This window comes from Bos mutus, chromosome 11, assembly GCF_027580195.1.
Source record: "Bos mutus isolate GX-2022 chromosome 11, NWIPB_WYAK_1.1, whole genome shotgun sequence".
NCBI classification, from domain to species: domain Eukaryota; kingdom Metazoa; phylum Chordata; class Mammalia; order Artiodactyla; family Bovidae; genus Bos; species Bos mutus.
In genome coordinates, this window is record NC_091627.1 from 44,475,376 (window position 1) to 44,503,028 (window position 27,653).

Here is a 27,653-nt window from a genome sequence, read left to right on the forward strand (position 1 = left end):
AAAAATGTTTCTTGAATAATATCTTAAAACAGTACTTCTATCCACTTTGAAAAAAATGAACATTTAAATACAGTTTTACCTATACATTCAAGAAATCTATCTAGGGCCTACAATCCCTGCAGAGACTTCCTGGGGTCAATGCCAGGTGTAAACTTATTCCAGTCTCCTTGTGGCTCTACAATGGGGTAAGCAGAATCAGTTGTCCACATCTGATTTAGAATAAGTAAAAGGAATCAGTAAAATATCCCCAAGGAATTACAGAGCAGAAAGGTTTAAGGGTATGTATGGGCCACCCATCTTATATTTTATAAAAATTCTCCCAGTACCAATCTTGCAGGTTGAGGGTTGTCCTATATTAAATAAAAGTAATAAAAATTCCCTCACATTGTACACAGATGAAGATGTGGGATATGAGAACCTCACAGATGTTATTTTTCTCATCTGATTATAAGACACAAAATGTTTACATAAAAGCTATACTTGGAGAGTATAATAATAAAATGATCTGTATTAGGCCTTGTAATACCTAAGCCAAGGTCCAAAAAAGATTCTCTGGGGCATTGGGAAGTAGGGAAGAGTAACGTTCAAAGAAATGGTGCTACTACCTATATTCATGCTATGATTTTCCCAAGGAACTTGATTCTGTGGAATGTAACCATTCCCAACTCTAGAGAGTGGTTAGAGACCCTGGTCTACTACTATTACCTAGAGTCTCTCCATGGGATGGATGTTAAAGTGGCCACATATTTGCTATTTAACTATTTCTAAAGTGAAATAACTCAGCATTCAAAAAATGAAGTTCATGGCATCCAGTCCCATCATCACTTCATGGCAAATAGATGGAGAAATAATGGAAACAGTGACAGACTATTTATTTGGGCTCCAAAATCACTGCAGATAGTGACTGCAGCCATGAAATTAAATTACGCTTGCTCCTTGGAAGGAAAGTTATGATCAACCTAGACAGCATATTAAAAAGCAGAGACATTACTTTGTCAACAAAGGTCCATCTAATCAAGGCTATGGTTTTTCCAGTAGTCATGTATGGATATGACAGTTTGACCATAAAGAAAGCTGAGCACAGAAGAACTGATGCTTTAGAAGTGTGGTATTGGAGAAGACTCTTGAGAGTCCCTTGGACTGCAAGGAGATCAAACCAGTCAATCTTAAAGGAAATCAGTCCTGAATATTCATTGGAAGAACTGATGCTGAAACTGAATTCCAATACTTTGGCCACCTGATGCAAAGAACAGACTCATTGGAAAAGACCCTGATTCTGGGAAAGATTGAAGGCAGGAGGAGAAGGGGACAACAGAGGATGAGATGGTTGGATGGCATCACCAACTTGATGGACATAGATTTGAGCAAGCTCAGGGAGTTGGTGATGGACAGGGAAGCCTGCCATGTTGCAGTCCATGGGGTCGCAAAGAGTTGGACATGACTGAGCAACTGAACTGAACTGAAAGTGAAATAATAAATAAATAACCAGAAGAGAAGGAAGATTCATAGGCCTGTGGTCAGCCTCCTTAGCCACAACCCCTTCCTGAAATCAATTTCCTGTTTAAAAAGGCATGTGAAGGAAGATAGTTCTGGGAGAATTAAAAGACTACTGAATTCATTTTGGAATCAAAAGGTAGGGAATCAAGGGTTTTAGTATTATTTGCTAAATTAGTATCAATGTATTAGTTTATATTAGTAATTCTATATATTACCATTTTAAAATTTTACAGCAAGATAAGGATGAGGTTCTTGCCACCTGTGTCCCCAGGATCATTTCCTTAAATGTCACTACCTATGATCTTTTTGTGGAATATGGGTACATCCAGGATCTCATATTATTTTCACACACACACAAAACAAGTCACTAATGGCTTTGCCATTAGCTACTGCCGACAATTAGGAAATCTTTACCATGTTCAAAGCAAATCATCCTATGTCACATCATGGCAGATCCTTAGCCAAATTGCCTCCAATAAGTCTTTCAAAATAGATGTGCAAATGTTAGCTGCAGAATATATTGTGATTAACCTCCCAAAAACCAAATAAGAAAATCTTTATTTTTACTCAACACGGACACTGTAACTTACTCAGAATGTCTTATTATTTAAACACACATGTTCACATTTTAATGATTTTGTAGTGATAAGACTAAGAAAAGCTCTCAGTTAATTTGTAGAGCAAAACAAACAAAAAAATCTTTTGAAGCTAAATACCACAAGATATATATATTTTCCACACCAATTCTCTGACTTGATAAAACAAACAAAAAGAGTTGACCCTATATAATTCCTCCCCATACACAAATACACTCTCACCCTTTTGAGGGCTTTAAAACAAGAACAATGACAATCGTAAATCAACACAGTGATTCTGTGTTCCTATCTAAATGAAAAAGCCTTTACAGAGTATTAAGTGATAACAGGTTTTAAGCTATGATTCTAAAGAACCTGTCAGGCCCAAAACCTCCTTGAGTAGGCTCTGTGTCTTCCCGTCTCTTTTTTCTATTTCCCATCCCTCTCCATTCTTAACATGTAAGCTTAAACATTAAGCTTGGCCAAGAACAAGATACTCTTACAGATTCTCTAGAAAGCACTGTACATGGTGATGGTCCCTCCTTGCTAAACATTAACCTTAATACGCTTTTTAAAAAACTTTCCTTTCCTTAAGCAGCTAAATATCAAGATAATCTTGATTACTACATTCATTTAATTAACACCCACAAAATGGGAGCAGAGCATTATCCATGGCATAACTCCATAAAATGCATTCTTCCTCTCAGCCTAAGTCAATAAAATATGGACTCAATAGTCTTTTCAAAAAACATGTATGTCAGAGAACAGATTAGTGGTTTCCAGAGGGGAGGAAGGAGCGAAATGGGTGACAGGGATCCAGAAGTACAAGCTTTCAGTTATAAAATAAATAAGTCATGGGGATGCAAAGAAAAACATGGAGAATACAGTCAAAAACATTGTATTAACTCTGTATGGTGACAGATGTTAACTAGACTTATACTGGTAATCATTTAGCAATGCATATAAATGTTAAATTAAATTACTATGTTGTATATCTGAAACTACTAAAATGTATGTCAATTATACTTCTCTCTCTATGTATATATAAATTATATATATATATATATATAAATATATATTCATTTTAGACAGAGCTAAAATGAAGTATTCAACAAAGTAAGCAAGAGTGAGTAAGTAAAACTTGACAACATAAAATGTCAATGTCTCTCTATAAGTATACTCTCCAATCTACTATTTAGGAAAAAAGCAGTCTTATCTACAACGTTATCATCTAAATTGAGAAAGGCATTTGAGTCTATTCCCAAATGTGCTGGATCTCGTCTGATCTTGGAAGACAAGCAGGGTTGGGCCTGGTTAGTACTTGGATGGGAGAAAGGCATTTGAGGTCAGTTTTCTGGGACCAAAGAGCTAAGGAAAACTACTGAAGATCTTCTAAAAATAAATACACTAAAATGGGGTCAACAAACTTTTTCCATAAAGAGTCAGAAAGGAAATACTTTGGGTTTTGTAAACTGTATGGTCTTGATCACAAGTATTTAATTCTGCCATTGAAGTATTACAGCATTGTAATAGCCACAGACAATATGTAAAGAGTAAGTGTGGTTGTGTTCTGATAAAACTTTATTTACAAAACAAGGTGGCCAACTCTACTCAAAAATATAGATCCTCTGTTGTAACAATGTTTTTGTGCACACCTTTGTTGCAAGCATGACATGAGAAATGTCATTCTAAATGGCTATTCTCCCACAATAATTTCTTTTTAGTTAAGAGGGTAAAGTATTACCTGCATTTAAAAAATAAAAACCTGTGTATACTATATAATGTTATTTTGAAAGGAAAATTGATCTGTATATAAACTCTATGCGCAGAGAGAAAAAAGCTTGGGGGAAAGGGAAGGGGAAAAGGGATGGAGCTGGAGGAGTATAGGGGAAGCAAAGCGAATGAATATTAACCTACAATTTCTATTCTCAGAACTATTTGCAAAAGCTGGCAGTTAACATACAGAGTATATATAAGACATACTTGTACCCTCAAGAAACTCATGACATAGTTAAAAGAGCAAACTTGTTTTTTCCCTCTGCATTTCAAAACTGTAAACATTACAGGCATATGGGATTGTAAGCATTTCTTTTAAAAAACCTAGGCTTTATAAACAGACATTTTTAATGGAGATTTACATTTTTATAAACAAAAAGACTTCATAAAATCATATTATACCCAGAATTCTATTTTCTATTCTTTTTTTTTTTTCTATATCAACTTAGTATTTCTATCAGTAACCATGGTTCACTGCAGGGGCATAGCCTCCTGAAAGGATCTGTTGCTGGCATGATGTTTGGAATGGTGGTGCTGAACTGGAAAAGGCCCTACGTGGTTCTGACTCCTCTACTTGCTTCCTTCCCCACTGTCCAATCCCCACTCCAAGAAATCCTACTACATATCATAATCTCTCAAAATACACAAACGCAGATTTCTCTATTGGCAAAGGAGAATCTTGAATCATAAAATATAGTGAAAGTAACAAATTTTGGGTTCTTCCTTCAAGGTAGGCTCTATCATCAAAAGGTTAAGTTTGTCTAAGGAGAAAAAAAAATTCCAAGTCATCAAGAATTTAGAATAAAACCACACCTTTATCCCTAGGTATGTCATTAATCAGAAAAGTGAGGCTATATCAACGAAGAATAAATTCCAAGCAAAATATTAAGTATTTAAAGTGGAAAAATACATAATGTCTAAATTTTTTATTGTAATTTTAGGCCTGCTCCCAAACATTCTTTTTTTTTTTTTAATTTAATTTTATTTTTTAACTTTACAATATTGTGTTGGTTTTGCCATATATCAAGATGAATCCGCCAGAGGTATACACGTGTTCCCTATCCTGAACCCTCCTCCCTCCTCCCTCCCCGTACCATCCCTCTGGGTTGTCCCAGTGCACCAGCCCCAAGCATCCAGTATCGTGCAGCAAACCTGGACTGGCGACTCACTGAATTTATAACTAGATCCTTTTTAAAATTATATAACCTATCCAGAAGATTGCTCGAATTTTTTCAAGAGAAAATATGACTAATTCTACCACTTAAAAACAAAAAAATAAATCACAATGCATTACTAGAGCAAAGGAAATCAAAGACTAAAATATAAGACCCTAAAAAAAAAGCATGCTGTAATTGACAAGCACTACAGACAAGAGAAATTTTAACTTTAACATCAAAAATGAGAGACTCCTCAAGCTGAACTCTTAGGTGGGATTTTTTTTTTTTTTTTTGCTTTTTTTTACCATGGGCATGTAATTCATAATTTTTAAAAGTTTAATAACTGAAAGACATTAAAGAGGTACTCTTTACCAGTAAACTATATTTAAGATTTTCTCATTTGAAAAACTATGAAGGACTCCATTAGCTTAACCCACCAGATATGGCATACCAGAGAATGTGTACATGCTTAGTTGTGTCTGACTCTTTTGCAACCCCATGAACTATAGCCCTTCAGGCTCCTCTGCCCATGGAATTTTCTAGGCAAGAATACTGAAGTGGGTTGCCATTTCCTTCTCCTGGGGGTTTTCTCGACTCAGGAATCAAACTTGAATCTCTTGCATTGGCAGGCAGATTCTTTACCACTGTGCCAGCTGGGACACACTATACAAATGAACACATACAGTTATATTCCAATAAAACTTTACCAACACAAGCAGTGCTATAGCCTTCAGACAGTAGTTTACCAAACTCCTGCTCAAAACAAACCTGTTTTTAAACCAATATTAGATTATCTCTTATTACATAACAAATAAACTATCTACATACAATTATTCCACTCCATTAAGTCTTTTCTACCTTTAGTGAAAATTGCCATAAGCAGCAGTGATCAAAATTGCTGGAAAGGAAAGAAAAGTCAATGTGTTAACCTAATCTGTCCCTCAAATAATCTCTTTGTTTAGATCAATCATTCACCTCAGGATACATGGTCTCTTGGCCTCAAAGACCAGTAGGAAGACAACACACGCATACAAACCATTACTACTGATTAGGCCAGCTAAGTACCACAGTATGATAGAAATAACCACAAACTCAGCAAAATGTTTCATAGTTTAACATATTTCCATATGTTTCCAAATAGAGTCTCATAACAAACCTATAAAGTATAGAAAGCACTTGGTATTATTCTCATTTTATATAAAGCTCAAAAGCAGTAGAGCTAGATTAGAACCTCTGAGACTATTGTACTGCATCTCTTCAGAGCAGCTTTCTTCAAGGGGGCTGATGACAGAAGTGGAGGCATTTAGACTGGGCCTCAAAGAATGAGTAGGACTAACAGGCGAAGAGCCCATAGTGTTCCAAGGAAACAACATACACAAAAGACTAGGGAAATCCTATGTGTGTGAAGGGAATGTTGGGCTGGTTCAGGAAAAGCAGGTAAGGGACATACAGTTAGAAATATGGGTTGAAAGCACGGGAAGAGCTCTGAGTAGCTGACTTCATGTCTGTACGTGACCCTAAGGACAATGAGACATTAGATGGTTTGGAGAAAGAAGGAAGAGAACATAATGAAGCTTTTATCATGTGTCTGAACAAAAGAACTGCCTCATACTAAATCATGTTAAGTTATGAGGCAGTGTTATAGGGAGATTAGACTTTCGTAAGTTCTCTGCAGGACAGGATGGATGAGTCTAACAAAGGAAAGTGGCAGAAGGCTATCTCTGTAGTTTCAAAGTCTGAAGTGATGGTTCCCACAGGCACCCTATAGTACCCCACCCCCAAAAGTGACACCAGTGTTCTAAATTACCTTACATTTTCCTACATTTTATCTAAAACTTACCGAATCTTCCGGAGGTCTCTGGATTTTTCCCCAATCCACAGAAGGTCCCTTTTCTTGCAAAAATCTGTGAAATAGCTTCCGAAATCCATCAAGGTCTTTTTTAGTGTGCTATGAGAACAGAAGTCATTGTTATAGCTAACAGAATGCTTAGTATTTAATAAAAACAGACATACATTGTACATTTAAAATACCTTTCAGAGAAATTCTTACAGCTTTAAAGCATGGAGTACAGCAGAGACTTTTTTACACTCCATTTTAAAACTAAAGAGGAAGAAAGCTAATAGGAACCATACTTAAAGGAATACAAGCAATCTCCCCATCTCCCACCAGTATCATGTAATCTGAATACCATTCGGTCTACTTGAATTCCAACTGCTTCTCTACATTTACTCACCAATATAGTTCTCTACTTCCTTTAAATGCAAATTAATCTTCACCAAAAGAATAAGAAAGAACAAAAAACAGCTAACCTCAAAAGGCTAAGTACAAATTTAAATTTGAAAATGAAAAGGATAATCTGTTGATTTACAAGAAAGTAAACACTTGCCTTTTCTGGGAAACCTCTATCATAGCTGTCAGAGTAGCCCAGTTCTGTTAGAACAGGCTCTTTGGAAAAGGCATCCAGGATAAAGGTTGATAAATTAACTTCTCACAATTTTAACTGAATACTTACATCCATTTTTTCCACCCAATGATATCAAAACACAGAAAAATAAATTGTAACTTTGTTCTGATTCTTTTAACTTTAGAAACTTACCAGAATTTAAAATATTTAAAACAGGCAATGGTTTTATACTGAGCAAATACTGAAAATCCTTAATTAGTAAGCAATCTTAATTTTTAAAATATATCATTACATTTTGTAATTATTTCAGGCTAGATGATCAGTGGTAGCAATAACAACTCAGCATGTAGATGGATGAAAGCAAAAACATAGTGTAGGGTCCTTACTTCAAATTCATGTGATGGTGCTGTGGTGAGTATCTTTTCTAGTTCCTTCTTCACAGATAATTCTAGTTCTTGTCGAATGACTTCTTGGAACTGAGAAGCACCATCCTGAGACATTGCCTTGCTGAGATCTAAAACAAAAATGTAAAAACCACAAACTGAGAACTGACAGCCATTCAAACAGCTGGTAAACCACAACCAATTTATTTCTGGTGTGCCAGTTAAATGAAAAGGGCTCAATTCTCTGGTCCCATCACCCTCCAGGAGGATTTTAACATTGCCAACTACTTATGACTTGATAATCATACTGGCTCAGATTTGACTGTCTGGTATATCTATATGGTTTTTGAATGTATCTAAAATATTAAAAGATGAAGCAGGTGGAAGTAAAAGGATTAATCTTCATTTGAGCATATATTAAATTGTTCCATCTCTATTAATGTTTCTGTCCTAGCCATCAAAGCTGCAGACAAATGAGAACATTCAAAATAACATTCAGTTCAGTTCAGTTACTCAGTCTTGTCCGACTCTTCCTGACCCCATGGACTTCAGCACACCAGGCCTCTGGTCCATCACCAACTCCCGGAGTTTACTCAAACTCAAGTCCATTGAGTCGGTGATGCCCTACAACCATTTCATCCTCTGTCATCCCCTTCTTCTTCCACCTTCAATCTTTCCCAGCATCAGGGTCTTCTCAAATGATTCAGCTCTTCACATCAGGTGGCCAAAGTATTGGAGTTTCGGCTTCAACATCAGTCCTTCCAATGAACACTCAGGACTGATCTCCTTTAGGATGGACTGGTTGGATCTCCTTGCAGTCCAAGGGACTCTCAAGAGTCTTCTCCAATTCCACAGTTCAAAAGCATCAATTCTTCGGTGCTCAGCCTTCTTCACAGTCCAACTCTCACATCCATACATGACTACTGGAAAAACCATAGCCTTGACTAGACAGACCTTTGTTGGCAAAGTAATGTCTCAGTTTTTTAATATGCTGTCTAGGTTGGTCATTAACTTTCCTTCCAAGAAGTAAATGTCTTTTAATTTCAAGGCTGCAGTCACCATCTGCAGTGCTTTTGGAGCCCAAAAAAATAAAGTCTGACACTGCTTCCACTGTTTCCTCATCTATTTGCCATGAAGTGATGGGACCGGATGACATGATCTTAGTTTTCTGAATGTTGAGCTTAAAGCCAACTTTTTCACTCTCATCAAGAGGTTCTTTAGTTCTTCTTCACTTTCTGCCTTAAGGGTGGTGTTATCTGCATATCTGAAGTTGTTGATATTTCTCCCGAAGTGTTGATTCCAGCTTGTGCTTCATCCAGCCCAGCGTTTCTCATGATGTACTCTACATAGAAGTTAAATAAGCACGGTGATAATATACAGCCTTGACGTACTCCTTTCCCAATTTGGAACCAGTCTGTTGTTCCATGTCCAATTCTAACTGTTGCTTCCTGACCTGCATACAGGTTTCTCAAGAGGCAGGTCAGGTGGTGTGGTATTCAGAATTTTCCACAGTTTATTGTGATCCACACAGTCAAAGGCTTTGGCATAGTCAATAAACCAGAAATAGAAGTTTTTCTGGAACTCTCTTGCTTTTTCAATGATCCAGCAGACGTTGGCAATTTGATCTCTGGTTCCTCTGTCTTTTCTAAATCCAGCTTGAACATCTGGAAGTTTATGGTTCATGTACTGCTTGAATTCTCCAAGCCTGGCTTGGAGAATTTTAAGCATTACTTTACTAGCATGTCAGATGAGTGCAATTGTGTACTAGTTTGAGCATTTTTTGGCATTACCTTTCTTAGGGATTGGAATGAACAATGACCTTTTCCAGTCCTGTGGCCACTGCTGAGTTTTCCAAATTGGCTGGCATATTGAATGCAGCACTTTCACAGGATCAACTTCCAGGATTTGAAATAGCTCCACTGGAATTCCATCACCTCCACTAGCTTTGTTCATAGTGATGCTTCCTAAGGCCCACTTGACTTTGCATTCCAGGATGTCTGGCTCTAGGTGAGTGATCACACCATCGTGATTATCTGGGTCGTGAAGATCTTTTTTGTACAGTTCTTCTGTGTATTCTTTCCACCTCTTCTTAATATCTTCTGCTTCTGTTAGGTCCATACCATTTTTGTCCTTTACTGAGCCCATCTTTGCATGAAATGTTCCACTGGTAACATTAATAAGGGCATATTTTGTGGAATATGTCCTTATGGATCTGCTGCCTCATAAGAGAGCTGAAGGGTTTGGCAACTGAAACAAAAGACTTCTTCCTCCAGGCCAGATGAAAAATTTAAGGATTTTTTTTCCATTTTAGAAGGGGGGTCACTTCAGTTTATATTCTTACCTAAAGAAGAACTCTTGAGAGATACTGGCAATTCCAAAGTGCCTCCACTTGCCTGGCATAAAAATTTTCATTTTAAAAGAAGGGCACAGGGCCGCCTCCCTGTTTCTAGCTCCTAATTAAACTTCTATGCTCATCTGTGTCGAACAAGATTATCAGGACTTTTGACATAGCTAGACACCTCTGTAACAGATGGATCTAACTAAAGATGACCGAAATGTCTGTTAGGTGAAAACAAACAAAAATAGAAAAATACAGAAAAAGGAAACAACCCAGACTCAAGTACCTTGGGACAAAGATACTAACACAGGCTGTTTTACGTACTTCATTATCTAAACAGAAATTCTGTCTACTTCTTATAAAATAAGGAAGAGATTATTGTTCACGTCCCCCCATCTTCAATACCTAACTCAATCTTAAAAATGTGTTTTGAAGCTACATTTCATTGATAGCTAGTCAGTTCTATAAATGTTGGTATCAACAATAGCTAAAAAAAAACTCCCACATGCCATAAATTCCTTAATTTGTTATCTGGGCAGAAGGAAACACATAGACAAAATTAAAGGCAAGATAATCAATATTTTAAAGATAGTTTTGAGAGCAGAAATTAAATTACTGTTAACAATTAGTAAATATTTAACACCTGAGGTGATTTAATGCAGACAGCCTCTCCCAAATACTGAAAAATGTTAACAAGTGAGATATTTATCATAGCTTTTCGAAAAAAAGTTTATACACAATTTCCACCATGTTAAAAAAAAAAAAAAATTTGGTGAAAGCACACAATCTAATCCTAAAATAGTATATTCTAACTGTGCTCTTTCTAAAGGCTAAGTTTATGGACTCCAGTAAAACTATCAAAATGACTCAAACTGTGGTTCATAAACAACTTACATGTGAGCTAAGAAACATCATAAGAAACACACATGGTTATGTTTCATAAACAAAGATATGTTTCAACTAGTAATTTGCCATTTGATTATAATCTATAAAAAATGATAATAATGAATGAGCATACTGGTACAACTTTTTTTGCACATAAAGAGTTTAAGTGCAAAATAGAGTCACATAATTATAAAAATTACTTACAGAATTAACAAATTATGTGAGAGAGTCACATAATTATAAAAATTACTTACAGAATTAACAAATTGATACTGTCTATATTTACAAATGCAGAGAACAGGTAACCATGTACATGTTGTACAAAGTAAAATTAAAATTAAAAATGAATTAAAGCTTGAAAGATGAAGTAATTTACCAATTTTAAAATGCATACACAAAGACCTCTGAACTACACACGTTCGTTCAAACTGAACCAATGATGGAAAATACAAAAAGTGCAGCATTTCTAAAGAACCAGACATTTCTACCATAATTATTTTCTATTAAAAGAATTTTTCCTGTTCTGTCTTTGGAGAACCTTTCTTTTCCCTAAGACAATCATCTTAAGAATGTTTTCAGGCACTACAATTTGTAACAATCAAAAAAACAGTCTTCTAATGGGTCCACAGTATTCAAGAGATTGAAGCCCAATGCACTTCGGGGTTCAGCACTATCACTGTGACAGGTAACTAAAAACCCCTACAGAGCATTTTAAACTAGAGTTAATGTGACATCAACCACACATGTTATCCTCTGGCTAACTTAGCTGTAGTTTAAAGTTTGTCACAGGTTAAGTACCCCACTAACTCCCATATTAAATAAAAAGTCACTTGGAAGAAAAATATACTAAATATAAAACCACTAAAGAATGCATATATCATTTGATTCTATGTCACAGACTGATTAAAACAGATCAAGAAGTTACTATAAAACAATTTTAAAAGTTTTTTGTTAGACTCAAAAACATCTACAAGACTCTGCTTTGTTGAAGTTAGGTCCTAAAGGCCAGCCTGCATAGTCACATTCCTCCAAATAATGATGGAAATATTTAACTTATATTTCGGGCAAATGCCAAAAGTGAGATAAAATTAAATTTTATTTATTTTTACTACAAGTCTACAAAGTCTGAGCTGTTTGAGACATGAGAAAAGCCTAGAAAACAGAAAAAAAAAAAACCACACCAAACTTTAGAGACTCATCCTGCAGAACAATAGCCTATCAATGTATGTGATTTAAGGCTAAAAACACACAGAACCCATGTTACTATCCTCCCTTCCAAGCCTAGCAAAGAAGAACTGAAAGCCTCACATTTAATACTAAATAAATACTTAAAAAAAAAAAAAAAACTACATGTGATCTTTGCCAGCTGCAGTAGGTCCAACCTTCAGGAACAGAAACACAAGATTCACACTTGAGTTGTGACAAATATTCCAAACTTTATTCCTCCTGTTCATTTGATATGGCACCAAAGCAAATAGAGAACCATCTGCATTCCTTCTCCCCCTCTACAAATCTGAACAGCTTTTACAATAGAAAAATCAAGCCCATTACCTCTTCTACCTCTTTCCACTGCTGTTTCCTTCCCTTTCTCCTGTGTGAGGTGCTACTACAAACTTCTGATTTTAAGTCATTTAAGAAAGGGCTTTCAATGAATAAAGAATTTTCAAGAATAAGGAAGTGTGTTTAATCAAGAAGAATGTCTATTCTTAAGCACCTGGCACAGACTAAGAAGCACAGCACTAGAAACCATTTCCCTTTGCAGTGACCTCTTTTATCTATTCCTGAATTCTTTAAGAAAGACTTGGAGTTTTTGATAGGAAAAGAAGTATAGAACTTAGAAGCTTTCTTGGACCTAACATTCTCAAGTTACACTTCTGGCAATGGCAGCTGTGTTTCTAATGGAAGGTCAATTAAAGAACCCACTGACTAATATAAACTGCTGCTGCTGCTGCTAAGTCGCTTCAGTTGTGTCCGACTCTGTGTGACCCCATAGACGGTAGCCCACCAGGCTCCCCTGTCCCTGGGATTCTCCAGGCAAGAACACTGGAGTGGGTTGCCATTTCCTTCTCCAATGCAAGAAAGTGAAAAGTGAAAGTGAAGTCGCTCAGTAGTGTCCAACTCTTAGCGACCCCATGGGCTGCAGCCTACCAGGCTCCTCCGTCCATGGGATTTTCCAGGCAGGAGTACTAGAGTGGGGTGCCACTGCCTTCTCCGAATACAAACTAGAACCTCCTAAGATGTTTTGTCCCCCCTCACTTCCTAACAATAGAGAATTGATTCCCCTCTACTTTAGATAGAGAGCATTTTAGGGACAAAACACTTCATTACCTCACTCATAAAATCAAGACATTTTTAGAGATGAGAGAGAGCATTTAATCTACTCTCAACATTTTACAAATGAGGAAACTGAGGTTGAAAAGTTAAATGACCTACCCAAGGTCATAGAGCAGGCTAATGCTGGAAACAAAGTCAGTTTATTCTGAGCCCAATTCCACCACAGTGAGGTAGAAATATCCTGCTCATTTCTGCCAACTAGTCTGGCTCTCTCTAATCTTTGGCACAAAATCCCTAAGTAACATTCTCCTTCAAAAGCATTTCTATCAGAATGTTTTATTACAGGAAGCTCACATCAAGCTGGGTTTACAAGTATTGTCTTAGTTGACTTAATGACAATTTAGCCAACTGAGGATAAAACAGGCAGTAGCTTTTTAGACACCTTTCCCCTGCCTCAACTTCCTAACTTTTCCCTGTTCATGAGTACTAAGATTTCAACATCATGGACTTTTCCCTATCCAAGTGGCGCCAAAAAAGCGGGAAAGGGAGGAAAAGGGGAGGAGGAAAGCAACAGAACTGAGAAGTATGAGATATTCAATCAAACAAATTATTGTTTTGTTTCTTAATTCTGTTATTTTATCCATTTCAGCAACTAAGAAGTATACATAATACCCTTCCCCTGACATTCTGATACAGACACAGACAAAACAACTTCACATTTCAAAGCAGAAAGCTAGCTTCACAGGGAGCAGGGCACAGAGAACACCAAGGGCAAGGAAGGTGAGGAACCCTCCCTCCTAGGCCACCTCCTATCCCTCAGATCTAATTAGTCCTAACCTTCCTTGGAAATGCATAAGGAGAGGTACCCAAAGTCATAGAACCGGTATAGAACCGGTGAGCTCACTTAAACCAGGAAATGACCTGCGATCCAAATAAGCATAAAACTCTAAGAATGCAATGGCAACCAGAAATAAGCATGAATAAAGCTGAGGATGGGGCTTCCTACGTGGCGCTAGTATTAAAGAACCCACCTGCCAATACAGTTTAGACGCAAGAGACACGGGTTTGATCTCTGGGTTGGGAAGATCCCCTGGAGGAGGGCATGGCAACCCACTCCAGTATTCTTGCCTGGAAAATCCCATGGATAGAGGACCCTGGCGGGCTACAGTCCATGGGGTCATACAGAGTCAGACATGACTGAAGCAACTTAGCACGCACGCACAAAGCTGAGGATATATGCTGACTAGATTTATGACCTATTAAAGCTAACCAGCCTCTCCTGGGCTCTTATTGCAGTCCTTTAAACTCAGCTGTTTGTGAATATTCCTCCTAAAAAAACTCTTCTTCTATGGATTCAGCTACCCAGTATTATCCTACATCATCTCCTTTTATTATAACCATGCCTCAATTTCCATAACTGGCTCCTCCTTTCTTCTCCTACTCTCTGGGTTTCTAAAGATTCTGTTCCCAGACTATTTCCCCCCTTATTCGTTCCCTTATTGTTCTCCTTACTGATAACTCCTAAATACATGCCTCTCATCCTGATCTTTTTTCCTGAGCTCCAGGTTAACATTCCCTACCACCTTCTAGATCTTTTGCACCTGGACACCCAGTTGGGTACCTCAAACTCAACATGGAAACCAAACTCATCATCTAAACTAAATTCATCTCCCTGCCCCAGCCTCCATGGCATTGACATTCTGCTAATCACTGGTAGGCAACCTAGAAACCTCAGCCACAGTTGGTTCATCCTTCTTCACATTACATCCACATCCAATACCAAACTTAACTGAATCACTACCATTCCATTCATTGCTTTTAATTCCTATAGCTGCAACCTTAATTTCACTCTCCTGGTCATGATGACAATAGTTTTCTAACTAGTCAACCCATCTGTCTGTCACTCTAATCTGGTGATACCAGGTAGAATGGGTTTGTTTCCCTAAAAATGCAACTCTAATTATATCACTTCTCTTCTCCATTTGGTGGGATTTTCACTTGATGGAAAAGAAATACAAATTCCTGAGCCAGGCACATCTTAAAAAGCCAAGCTGAAGTACTTTTTTTGAGTAGCTAAAGCTAATGAAAGTGCTCAAGAAGAGAGCCTAAAGGTTCCAAGTTCCTGTTTCAATAGGACTTCTAAAACCTTAATATGCATACAGATCTCCTGGAGGGCTTGTTAAAACATAGATTTCTGGGCAAGTGCCCAGAGATTCTGATTCTGGGTCTAGTGTGAGGAGAATTTGCATTTCTAATAACTGAATGTTGCTACTATTGCCTTGAGTAGCTCTGATATAGATTATACTCCAATTATCTGAACATGTTTGTAGCAGCCATGCATGTCAATGGTCTTCCTACCCCAATGCTATTCTGGTCATCTATTCTGTTTCAAGGCCTTCAAAGATGGCACTAGGCCCAGACTGGTTGAAAGCCTTCCCAAGGATTGGTTTAAATGTGAAACATAAAATGATTCTGGCCAGTGAGCCTCAAAGATATGGTTTGCCAAAGAACTTTGGATAAAGGCATTACTCACTGAAAGAAGTGAAACCTGAGAAAAATGAATATGTGTCTATCCCTCACCTTGGGTTTCTTCTGATATTTAGTGACTCTGAAGAAAGCTGACCCAAGAATGAGGCAAACATACTTAAAAGGACAGAAGAAAGAAAAGACTGATGCTGTTTTTATACTGAATTAAACAACTCTGGAACATCCCACTTCAAGTCTCTCATTTTTTTTTTTTTAAGCTAACTGAGTCGGTATTTTTCTGCTGTATAAAATTAAAACCATCCTAACTATTGTAAGACTGTTCCAAAACACATATCTCAAGTGTCATTCAATGCTTTTAGAGAAGGGTGAGCAGAAATGAGGAGGAAAAAATAGAAATTAAAGGCCCAGTTGTGAATTTCAAAATCATAAGAATCATCCCAACAACTGGGAAACCTCTCTGATCTCTCAGCCCCCCAAAGCTTAAACTCTGTGTGACGTGAATAATGTCTGCTATTGTCGGGGGTGGCACTCCTAGAGTTCTAGGTAGTAAGTAGCTTCTGAACACACAAAGAGGTCCCCCTTTCTACCCTAACTCTGCTATGTGGAGGTTTTAATCTGTACTGTATCAGACACATATCAAAAACCCCCAAAACTAATTCTTTGCTGAGATGCCTGTCTGTAGCACTGTAGTGGTTTGAATAGCCAATAATATATCATTTGTAAGTGTTTAGTTTAAATGTAACCTCTTCCTAGAAATCTTTCTAAACTAAGCACAGTCGCCCATCATGTTTTCACGTGGTAGATCCTTGAACCTCCCCTTTATGATATCATATTTTCTAGATTTATTCAATGTATATCTTACCCAGTAATATCCAAAGATATATCATATGTATTTTGTTCATCTATGTAATCCCAATGTATTCTTAAAACAGAGCTAGAAACATAGCAGATTCTCAAGTAATGTTTATTAAATCAATGAGTAAGAGTCTACTATGATACAACTATGTCTGGGTATAAAGATGTTAGGGTCCAGTCCAGTGGAGGTAGTACCTGGTAAGGTCAAAGAGACAGTGTTCAAGAGCCATGATTTCAGGCCATGGAGAAGAAGGGCTAAGAAAAGTAGGGACAGTGTCTTGAGTACTTGAAGTCCCTAAGGTTTCTCAAGTAGAGGCTGATTTATCAGGCAGTTTCAGGGATGTCGTCAAAGAAATTTCAAACTTATAGGCCTAGACAAAATGATCGCTAAATTTTTTTCAATTCTTTATTATTGTGTATAAATGTTACTGTAATGTTTTCACAAACTTTAGAGGTTAAACAAAAGTGGGTAATGTGTATATTTTAATTTAGCTTAATTCAGTAAAATACAGAAAAATAAAGTCCATGTCGTTCAATCATAAAGAAAAATCAATTAGTTGGTTTTATACAATTTTATGTGATCTTTTAGTATTAAAAGTATTGTATTTTATATTTTAATCGATTAGTATTGATTATTTTATATTATAAACTATGATTATTTACATTTGCAAAGACTTTTAAATGACTCAGCCATGTATATCCTAACACTTGCACAGGTAAAAGCCATATGAATGCTATAAATGAGTTTTAACAAAAATTAAAAGGTACCAACCAGGCTTTTGAGAACTGTTCTAGCACCAGATATGCAGAGATACTTGATTATCAAGATTTTTGTTAATCATGCATTGCTTGCTTAAAATTTTTTTAACTGTTAGAATTTATACATAAACCAGATTTCTCATTAATAATTACGCTTAACCTTGCTCTCATACAAGATGGTAGCTCTTAAAACTAAAAAAAAAAGAAAGAAAGAAAAACACACAGCAATTAAAAATCAAAAGAAAAACCCAGAAAATATCATTTCTGGAAAACCGAACATTCAGGAGAGATGTGCCAACTAGTTAAATAACATCACTTGGCATCAAGTTTTATGGATGGTAAGGGGCCTGTCATACCCATTTGTTGAGAGGACAGTAAAGGGATACAGTATAAAACCACAATAAAGGACTAAAAAATGATTTAATAGGCTTGCCTATAATTTGATTTATGTTCAGTTCAGTCGCTCAGTCATGTCCAACTCTTTGCGACCCCATGAATCGCAGCACGCCAGGCCTCCCTGTCCATCACCAACTCCCGGAGTTCACTCAAACTCATGTCCATCGAGTCGATGATGCCATCCAGCCATCTCATCCTCTGTTGTCCCCTTTCCCTCCTGCCCCCAATCCCTCCCAGCATCAGAGTCTTTTCCAATGAGTCAACTCTTCGCATGAGGTGGCCAAAGTACTGGAGTTTCAGCTTTAGCATCATTCCTTCCAAAGAAATCCCAGGGCCGATTTCCTTGCAGTCCAAGGGACTCTCAAGAGTCTTCTCCAACACCACAGATCAAAAGCATCAATTCTTCGGCACTCAGATTTCTTCACAGTCCAACTTTCACATCCATACATGATCACTGGAAAAACCATAGCCTTGACAAGACGGACCTTTGTTGGCAAAGTAATGTCTCTGCTTTTGAATATGCCATCTAAGTTGGTCATAACTTTCCTTCCAAGGAGTAAGCGTCTTTTAATTTCATGGCTGCAGTCACCATCTGCAGTGATTGTGTAGCCCCCCAAAATAAAGTCTGACACTGTTTCCACTGTTTCCCCATCTATTTCCCATGAATTGATGGGACCAGATGCCATGATCTTCGTTTTCTGAATGTTGAGCTTTAAGCCAACTTTGTCACTCTCCACTTTCACTTTCATCAAGAGGCTTTTTAGTTCCTCTTCACTTTTTGCCATAAGGGTGATGTCATCTGCATATCTGAGGTTATTGATATTTCTCCCGACAGTCTTGATTCCAGCTTGTGTTTCTTCCACCCCAGCATTTCTCACGATGTACTCTGCATATAAGTTAAATAAGCAAGGTGACAATATATAGCCTTGATGTACTCCTTTTCCTATTTGGAACCAGTCTGTTGTTCCATGTCCAGTTCTAACTGTTGCTTCCTGACCTGCATACAGATTTCTCAAGAGGCAGGTCAGGTGGTCTGGTAGTCCCATCTCTTTCAGAATTTCCCACAGTTTATTGTGATCCACACAAAGGCTTTGGCATAGTCAATAAAGCAGAAATAGATGTTTTTCTGGAACTCTCTCGCTTTTTCCATGATCCAAAGATGTTGGCAATTTGATCTCTGGTTCCTATGCCTTTTCTAAAACCAGCTTGAACATCTGGAAGTTCACAGTTCATGTATTGCTGAAGCCTGGCTTGGAGAATTTTGAGCATTACTTTACTAGCGTGTGAGATGAGTGCAATTGTGCGGTAGTTTGAGCATTCTTTGGCATTGCCTTTTTTGGGACTGGAATGAAAACTGACCTTTTCCAATCCTGTGGCCACTGCTGAGTTTTCCAAATTTGCTGACATATTGAGTGCAGCACTTTCACAGCGTCATCTTTTAGGATTTGAAATAACTTGATGAGTCTAATTCCCTTGAAAATGAAATAGGGCCCTAGAGATGCTGATTTACCAAAGGACACAGTGGCAGTGACAAGCAGGAATCCCAATCCTGCTGCCCAGTGCCCTGCTTCTCCTTCCTGGAGGAAGTTCTCCCCTTTCTCTGTTACAGTGCGTTTGTTTACGTGGCTGGCCACCTCCAGGTTGTATGCCACCAAATCTGAAGGAAAACTGGCAAAAATTCAAATATCTCTATTAAGTGAGGTTACTGCACAAGATGAAAAATTAAAAACTACACATCATAATAAACATTCTCTTGTGCTCTTCACTTTTCCTTCTATATTGTTTATTTTCTGGGCAATGAAAAATCGAAGAAAGCTTTTATGTACTCTATAAATATTTTATTACCAGGACTAAGCATTTTACCATTGACATAAATGAACCCGCAAGTGAACCCACAGTGCAGAACTGTGTCACTCTGTTTTCCTGCACTCTTTGGGAGTTTTAAAATTCTAGGTAGGGTTATAACATAAATGAAAATCACATCAGCCTTTGCCAGGGCAACAACCAGAGAGAAACACAAACTTCAATTACCTTTGTGGCCAAAGAGCAAGTAGAACCATTGTTAAACAGAGTGTCCCCTAGAATAGCATTTTTTACAATTTGAAGACTAACAATTAAACAGTAGACTGAACATAATGAATTTGTACATGAATATAACGAATAGTGGTTTTGTTTTTTTTAAGATACAAGTTAAAAAAATCACAGAGAAACATGGAACTCTCTTGATTTATACAGAAAAACTAACAAACATCTAGCAAGGTTTGGAAAACAGAACATTTTGTTGTTTATATAAGTAACTAAGATGACAACAGTCAATTTCTCCATGGCTCTCAAAAACAATCCTTAATTGTCAAAATGGTTTTGGGGGCACAGTCAATTTCATTTGGCAGTGACTGAGAAAAACAATGGGACTGTTGGCAGAGGCAGAATTTGAGTCCTAGACAATTACTGTGCAACAAACTAAAGGAAATGCCTGCATCACCAGTCGAGAGAACTGGGAAACAGATTTCAAATGGAGCATTATCCCCCTTTTCACACATAAACCCAACCAAGAAACACATAAAGTTTAATTTTCTTTCAACAGTTTAGCAACCCAACTTGCAAAGAATTTAGTAAGCTATTAATAGAAAGATGCATGGCTGGTGGTAGAATTTTAGAGATCTAAGACATATGGTTTCAATTAATAGTCACTGTGCCTGGGATAAGCCATCAAATTACCCAAGACCAAGACGTCCAAAATTCCAAATACCATTACACCAAGTTAAAACATGAAAGCTTGGAAATGAAACTGTAGGCTGTGACAAAAGGACACAGTCTAGAAAGCCAAGCTTCCACAGAGATCCCAAGCAATCAAAGGGTGGAAAGTGAATCACACTTGCACATTCATTAAATCCCAAATTTTCAGAGGATCTCACTGACAGTTTTATTCTAATATCACTGGGATTTTCTCCACTAGCATAAATTCTGGATATGAGGATGAATCATGTTACACAAGGTTAATACAGTAAACTCTTAATTATTCATATTTACAGATAATCCAGAGTTAAACTTTCAAATACTTGTTTATACTAACTTTTCAGAAATGGAGAGATCCAATGGGAACTCCTAATACCTGCACTTCCACAAAAAGTACCAAATTCAACTTGGTGGAAGCTGGAAAATTACAGTATATTATTCTTTGACTCAGAATATTTTTATTACAAGCCCAACTAATGTTCCTCAAATAAGTATCTTTTAAGCAAAGTTACTACAATTCACAAGTTACTGGAATTTTCTATGAAGAAAAATAAATACAGAGAGAATGGGAAGTGAGTATGAACTGTGAATGTGAACTATTAGTATATTACAAGAAAAATGTGACATAATATTACAAAATTAATAGTTTGTAACTGGGCCACCAGGGAAGCCCAAGAATACTGGAGTGGGAAGCCTATCCCTTCTCCAGGGGATCTTCCAGCCCTAGGAAATCAAACCAGGGTATCCTACATTGCAGGCAGATTCTTTACCAACTGAGCTACCAGGGAAGCCTCAATATTACAAAATTAACATTGTCATTTCCTTTTAAAGTTATTTTTCAATTTATCTTCAGAATATTAAACTGACACTTCCAAGAAGTATACCAGTTAATATTTCTTATTTCTCTAATGTTCAATTTATTTTCTTTATGAGTGCTCAGCTCAGTCGTGTCTTACTCTTGCCACCCTATGGACTGTAGCCCTGCAGGCTCCTCGGTCCGTGGGATCTTCGAGGCAGGAATACTAGAGTGGGTCGCCATATCCCCCTCCAGGGGATCTTCCTGACCCATGAATCAAACTTGTGTCTCCTGAATTGGCAGGTGGATTCTTTACCACTGAGCCACCTGGTAGACTCTCACAAATGAAAATCATCCATTTTACTGGAAGAAAGACCTAGTTATCAAAATCACCCATTTTACTGGAACAAAGATGATCTGACCAAGATCCACATTAGAAAACAAAGAGTGTTCATCAGTACAACTCTGAATTTCTTTTAATTTTTCATGTATAACTGTGACTATGAATTTAACTAAATCCTTCTTCTTCTCAAGCAACATAATGAATGCTAAGCTACATCTTTAAAAAATGAGAAATGTGCCTTAATCATTGCTTTGCCACCTCTAGTCTTGCCTCAAATCCATGCCACAACCTCCCTGGGCTGAAAACATCCTAGTCATCTAAATAGTCAGCTACAGGCTAAATTTGGTCTTAGGATTTGAGAAGAACCAGGCTTAGGCCTGACCTCTACAACCAAGCCCCAGAATGCTTCTCACCCTGATGTTCATCTGAGACCCCTCCTGTTATAATTAGTTCAACTAATCTTCCCTGGCTAGGTGCCATTGACCAAACAAGAATCACCAAACTAAAGACATGAAAAGAGAATTCCAACAAATGGAAAAGTTGACAGGCCTCAAATATTTTTTAAGTGACACAGAGGCACTCAAATGGCTTTCCCTGAAATAGAAGGAAGGACTTCAATTTAAGAATATTAAGGGCCATTTTTATATAATTCAGATAGATTAAATTTTTTTTTTTTTTTAAGTTCCTCTAGGGACTTTCCTGGTGGCCAAGAGGTTAAGGCTCTGCGCTTCCACTCCAGGAGCATGGGTTTGATCCCTTCTTGGGGAACTATAACCTGCATGTGTCGCAGCCAAAAAAAAAATTTTTTTAATTAAAAGAAAAAAAAACGAAAGAAAGAGATGTTTCAAAGTTCCTCTAAATTACAGCATAAGTACATAACACAGCCTTAGTTGGCTAGATGACAATAGGCCCAGCACCATTTATAAGTTTCAAATCATGTATGCAGATTGCCCCGTAGCTCTCAGATCCTTTGGGAAGCCAAATTCCAAATGCACCCATTGACACACCTGGCAAAAGTCCTAGCTGCTGATGAACCAGCAGGTCACAGGAGGAGGTATCACCTCCAACTATGGCAAGTAGTAGATAACATTTATTTAGTACTCAATCAAATAGTAGTCACATTTATTTAGAATAATTGAGGACCCTGCAACAACCCCTGGGATGGAGAAAACTAGCAAATGGAGATGCAATTTTATAGGCAGACAGAAGGTGACATGAGGGCAGAATACACCAACTAGGGAATTAAGCCAGAGATCCAATAAACAATCCTCCTATGAGAAGGAATCTTAAGTGCCTGAGGAACACAGACTTGAGAGATGCCCAAAATAAGTTAAATCTTCTTCTGGCTGAGTATTACATATACTGAGAATTCTCCTACCTACTGACGTTAAATATTTTTATTAGTTAAACATTTCTACCTAATAACTTACAGTCAAAGTGCTTAAGAATGGAGATACTTAGCATTCTTATAATGCACAGAGCCTAGTTTTGAGACAAGAGATTCAAGCCAAGTGTAGCAACCAGATTTCAGGACATTTAAACATAAGTGCACACAACACACAGGTATAATACCCAGATCTGTGCCCATTATAAGGGATACAAGAGAAATCCCAATTTAGCATATTAGAAGAGCTCAAAATTTTGTTGTTGACTGGACTGAAACAAAAACTCTCACCAATTATGTATTCACATCATCGTTCAAGCTTTCCCCTCCAACTCCATACTTTAAAAATATATGTATCACCAAGTTGCTGGAGGCCTGAACACCAAAACTGGAATAGGAAAATAAAGAACTGTCATAGGTGACTTGTTCTGCTTCTGTTGGGTGACATGCGGTTATATTTATGGTGGCAATGCTATCCAAAAAGCCATCACCGTTTTAAGAAAGGAAAGGAAAATTTACTGCCCCGTCAAACTGCACTCACATAATTTGTCTCATTTCAGCTTCTCAAAAACCCTATGGCATAAGTGTTAATACCCAATGTTTATATAAGTATTAATAAAAATGAAGATTCAGAAAAATTAGGTGTCTATGATTACCTATCAGTAACAGGATTCAAACCTAGGTCCATCCCTTTTATCTTTCTCAGCAATTATATTAGAGGTGTTATTAATAAACTACAACCAAATGTGGGCTAAACTACTAAAAAAGTGCTGTGTTTCTCATCCATCATCTGTGACAGGTTCTTTCAGAGCATTTACCACTTCAAGACACTGTATTTCCCCCAGGGATATAATATTATCTTGGCCCACAGGGAACTAACAGTCTAGATGGAGAAAGGAGCCATTGTTCCTGATAAGTTTTTAGCTTAGGAGGCAACAAAAGGACAAGCGTTTAGACACATTTATATACGAATTTCAGTGCTTACTAGCTGTGAACTTTGGATAAGATACTTAAATTTCATCACCTATAAATATACTACCTCTCAGGGTTCTTGTGAAGCTTAAATGAGACAACATATGAAAACAGCTTCAGTTCAGTTCAGTCGCTCAGTCGTGTCCGACTCTGCAACCCCATGAATTGCTGCTCGCCAGGCCTCCCTTAGAGGCCTAATATTTGTCCATTCCTTTCCTTATGAAGTGGTACAAGCTAAGTATCAATGCACAGAAATATTAAGAAGTACAACAGCAAAGATCAATTTCATCTACTACCAAAAAATTCAGAAACAAAAATCCCAACCCTTTTACTTAAAAAACTGATATGCGGAGACAATGGATTTATGTGCCAATAAATTTATCACTTATCATAGCAACAGAGTTAATACACAGAGAATTTACAGTTGATGTTCAAATTTAAACAATGATAAACAGGAGCAAAATCATGTTAAACTTTTTTTCAGAGGGGAGAGGTGTGTCATCTTTTTGTGCAAAATTGTCAAATTTAAAAATGAAAACTACCATTTAGAGCAAAATTGGATGGCAAGTAAATGCAGTGTTGGATTGAATCATGGAAAGTCTGTCTGTGGTTCAGTTAATAGTAACGTTACTGGTGATAATTTCTTAGTTGTGATGTATGTGAGACTTTTTTACAAATCTAAAGGTATCCCAAGATAAAAAAGTTTATTAAAAAAGAAATAGTGGATGACAAGAGAAAGGAATAACAATATACCCAGGTACTACCACTTAATACCTCCTGAAAGCAATTAGTTAGCCATTAACAGCAAAAGACTTGACACCAGTCAATCCACAACACCCCTTCTGTAAGCTGCTCTAAACCGTAACAACAAGAACATCTGGAGTTTAATAATATTCTCAATCTTTAAAAAGAAGTGACTTGTCCACTTATCTCTAGCATATTATTCCAATACTGGCTTTCTGGTAATTAAATGTCATCATTACAAAAACAAGCAAACTTCTGACAGTTACCTCTACCTTCTATTCTTGACTAAGACATTTATTCAGTCTGAACATAAGAGGCTTCCTTCATCACATATAAAGCATAATATGAATTTAGAAGTTTAATGACAAGTGACATTTCTGAGCTTTGTGCTAAAGGCAGATAAGAATCCCATCTGTTTTCAAAATAATGCAGGCAGTCAAAGTCTCTTATTTTATTATACAAAACTCAAGAGTTAATAAAGTAGTGATGTAAAACCTACTATGACATTTTTATGCCCAGGGCCAAATGATGGCCATTACTGATACAATTTTTTTAAAGTACATCTGCATTTATTGAGAGCCACATTAAGTGGTTGTGAACTTTACTAGCTGTGTTTTCAGCAAGATGGCTGAAGCTTTCACACTCTTGGGTCCTCAAAAAAAGGGTTTCCTTACATAAAGAGAAGGCAAGTCCCATGCTACACACTGATGACAGAGGTTTAAGGTAGCATCAGTTTCAAAGTGTACACACACACACACATACACACACATAACATTACTGCTTAATTTAGTTGAGATGCATTCTTTAAACCTTTTCCAAACACACATGTAGAATTAGAGAGCAATTTGCTAATTTCAAAGAAACCCTAATAATCTTTACAGATTTCAAGGGGGGGGGAAAAAAAACAAACAGCAATGCAGCAAAGTCATTTCTTCTGCTGAAATGACCTCCAGCTTCTACGAGCTACTCCCTGTTTCGCAATAAATGAATCTGAGACTCAGACCACGTACACACAAACGGAGAAGCTGAGAACACTAAAGCTTCCCCAACCGTCCTGGCTAAACCCACCTGCCTTTCCTCAACCCTCTCAGTTCCCCTTCCCGTCCGCACCCAGAGTTACCTCGACTTCGACCATGAAAAGACAACAGGGATCAATCGGCAGCCAAAATCCTGTTTTATCATCATTTACAGCCACTATCCCGGGAAGCCAGGGTGCTACTAACCTGATTTCAGGGAGGCAGAACTAAATGCAGGGTATAAATGATACGTTATCTGAAACGCCAACCCAGCAGCTCAAGACAGCTCAAATGTCAATTTAACGAAAAGGGTTTCGCAAACAGTATCTCAAATGAACATTTCCACTTCCAAACCACCCACCAACCTCTCCACTGCCGGTCCCCAAGTTCGGTACTGCTAGAGCAACCCCGGAGATAAGAAGAAGCGTGTCTTACCTTGTACAAATCTCGACATTTTAGGGATTTATTAAAATACTCTGGCTTACAAATATAAATATATTTAAATGTCTAGAGGAGTCAACGCTATAGAGGTCCTTCTTCCACTCCTGCTTTAACAAACGACGAATTCTTTCTTCTCTTCCTATGTTTGGCCACTTAGGAGAGTATTTACTCAAAAAACTAAAACTGCCTCCAAAAAAAAAACAAAAACAAAACAAAACAAAAAAAAACTTAACCCCCTTCCCCACTTTCAAAAGACAGAAACTTGGTGCGACTGAGTCTGCTTGGAACTCCAGCCTACACTGCACCCCTGACACAAATGAGGGCCAGCTGGAGGCTCCCGGAAAAGGTAAAATCACACGAACTTAAATTTCATCAATGAAAGAGGCGGATCTAGAGCGGCTTCACCGCCCCCCCGGGTCCCCACGCCCTCGGGGGCTGGACGGCCGCGGGCACAGGCGGGCCGCACCCCTACATCCCCTCCCCTTGCTGCCTTCCGGCCTCAGGACGGTTCCCGGGGAAACTCAGGCCAACAGCGGTTCCCGCCCCAGCAGGGTTCGGGAGGAGGGGGAGGCCTGCCAAGGGGGACGATGCAGTCCTTTCTACCCGCTCAGAAACATCCCGGGACTCGGAGGCGCTAAGAATTCGGCGTGCCGTCCGGAGGCGGGCCGGGGCCTCCAGACGCCAGCCTCCCAGCTGCAAGCGGCCGCGGCTTTTTCCCGGGAGCGGCCGAAAGCTACAGAGCCCCTCCCCCGCAGCGGACACTAGGGGGCCACCCGCGAGGGGAGAACCCCTGTGCCGCCCCGAATCCGAGGGACCGGAGTCAGCCCCAACCCTCACACATTCTAGTTTCTCTTGGCCGAACCCCAAATTCGGCCTCCGGGGCCAAAGTGCAGGTTGAGTACACTGGCTCTACAAGCCTCAGAAAGGGCAACACATTCGCCCTTAGAGTGGTGGGAAGCCCGCCCCGGCCCCTCCCCAAACCGCCACCGAGACCCACCTTCCTCCTCTTCCTTTAGCAGCTGGGAAACTGGGGGCGTTTGTAGCGCCCCTGGAAGAAGACTTGCAGGCTGAGAGAATGTCACCTCTGAGGCACCCTTCTCTCTCCCTCTCTCCCCTCACAAATGCACACCTCGAGCCCCTCGCCAGTTGTCACAGCCCAGCTGCTGACCTCCTCGGTCCACCTAGCTGCGGGATCCCGACATCCAAAGCCCCCACTTTCTCCTAAACACCTCCCCTCCCCCTCCATTTGGAGCGGCCCCTTCAATGCGGAAATGCACCCACCGCGCAGACAGACAGGAGCAGCCTCCAGTCAGGAGCCGAGGCGGGTTCAGGGCCTGGCCAATGAGACGCACGGAAGTGTCAGCGGGTGGGGCGTCTGCGGCCTGAGGCAACTCCCGGAGCCGAAGCTGCGATGGGGGCCGCGCGTTCTGCGGC

At 38.5% G+C, this 27,653-nt stretch overlaps 1 protein-coding gene across 3 annotated transcripts in view; it reads right to left on the bottom strand.

Annotated features, from left to right (window-relative positions):
- The window catches only part of UGP2 (UDP-glucose pyrophosphorylase 2), a 56,468-nt gene extending 29,022 nt beyond the window's left edge, over positions 1–27,446 (bottom strand). Inside the window, exons 1-3 of one of the 3 annotated variants that reach the window (XM_070379379.1) lie at positions 27,217–27,446; positions 7,797–7,924; positions 6,846–6,953 (exon numbers count right to left, since the gene is read on the bottom strand). In XM_070379379.1, the coding sequence (XP_070235480.1) occupies positions 6,846–6,953; positions 7,797–7,910 (222 nt within the window). In that variant the 5' untranslated portion in view covers positions 7,911–7,924; positions 27,217–27,446. Of the gene's footprint in view, positions 1–6,845; positions 6,954–7,796; positions 7,925–26,213; positions 26,889–27,216 lie in introns of those variants that run through there. The other 2 variants (XM_070379380.1, XM_005901269.3) reach the window with 2 other exon arrangements.
- Positions 27,447–27,653: the final 207 nt, after the last annotated feature.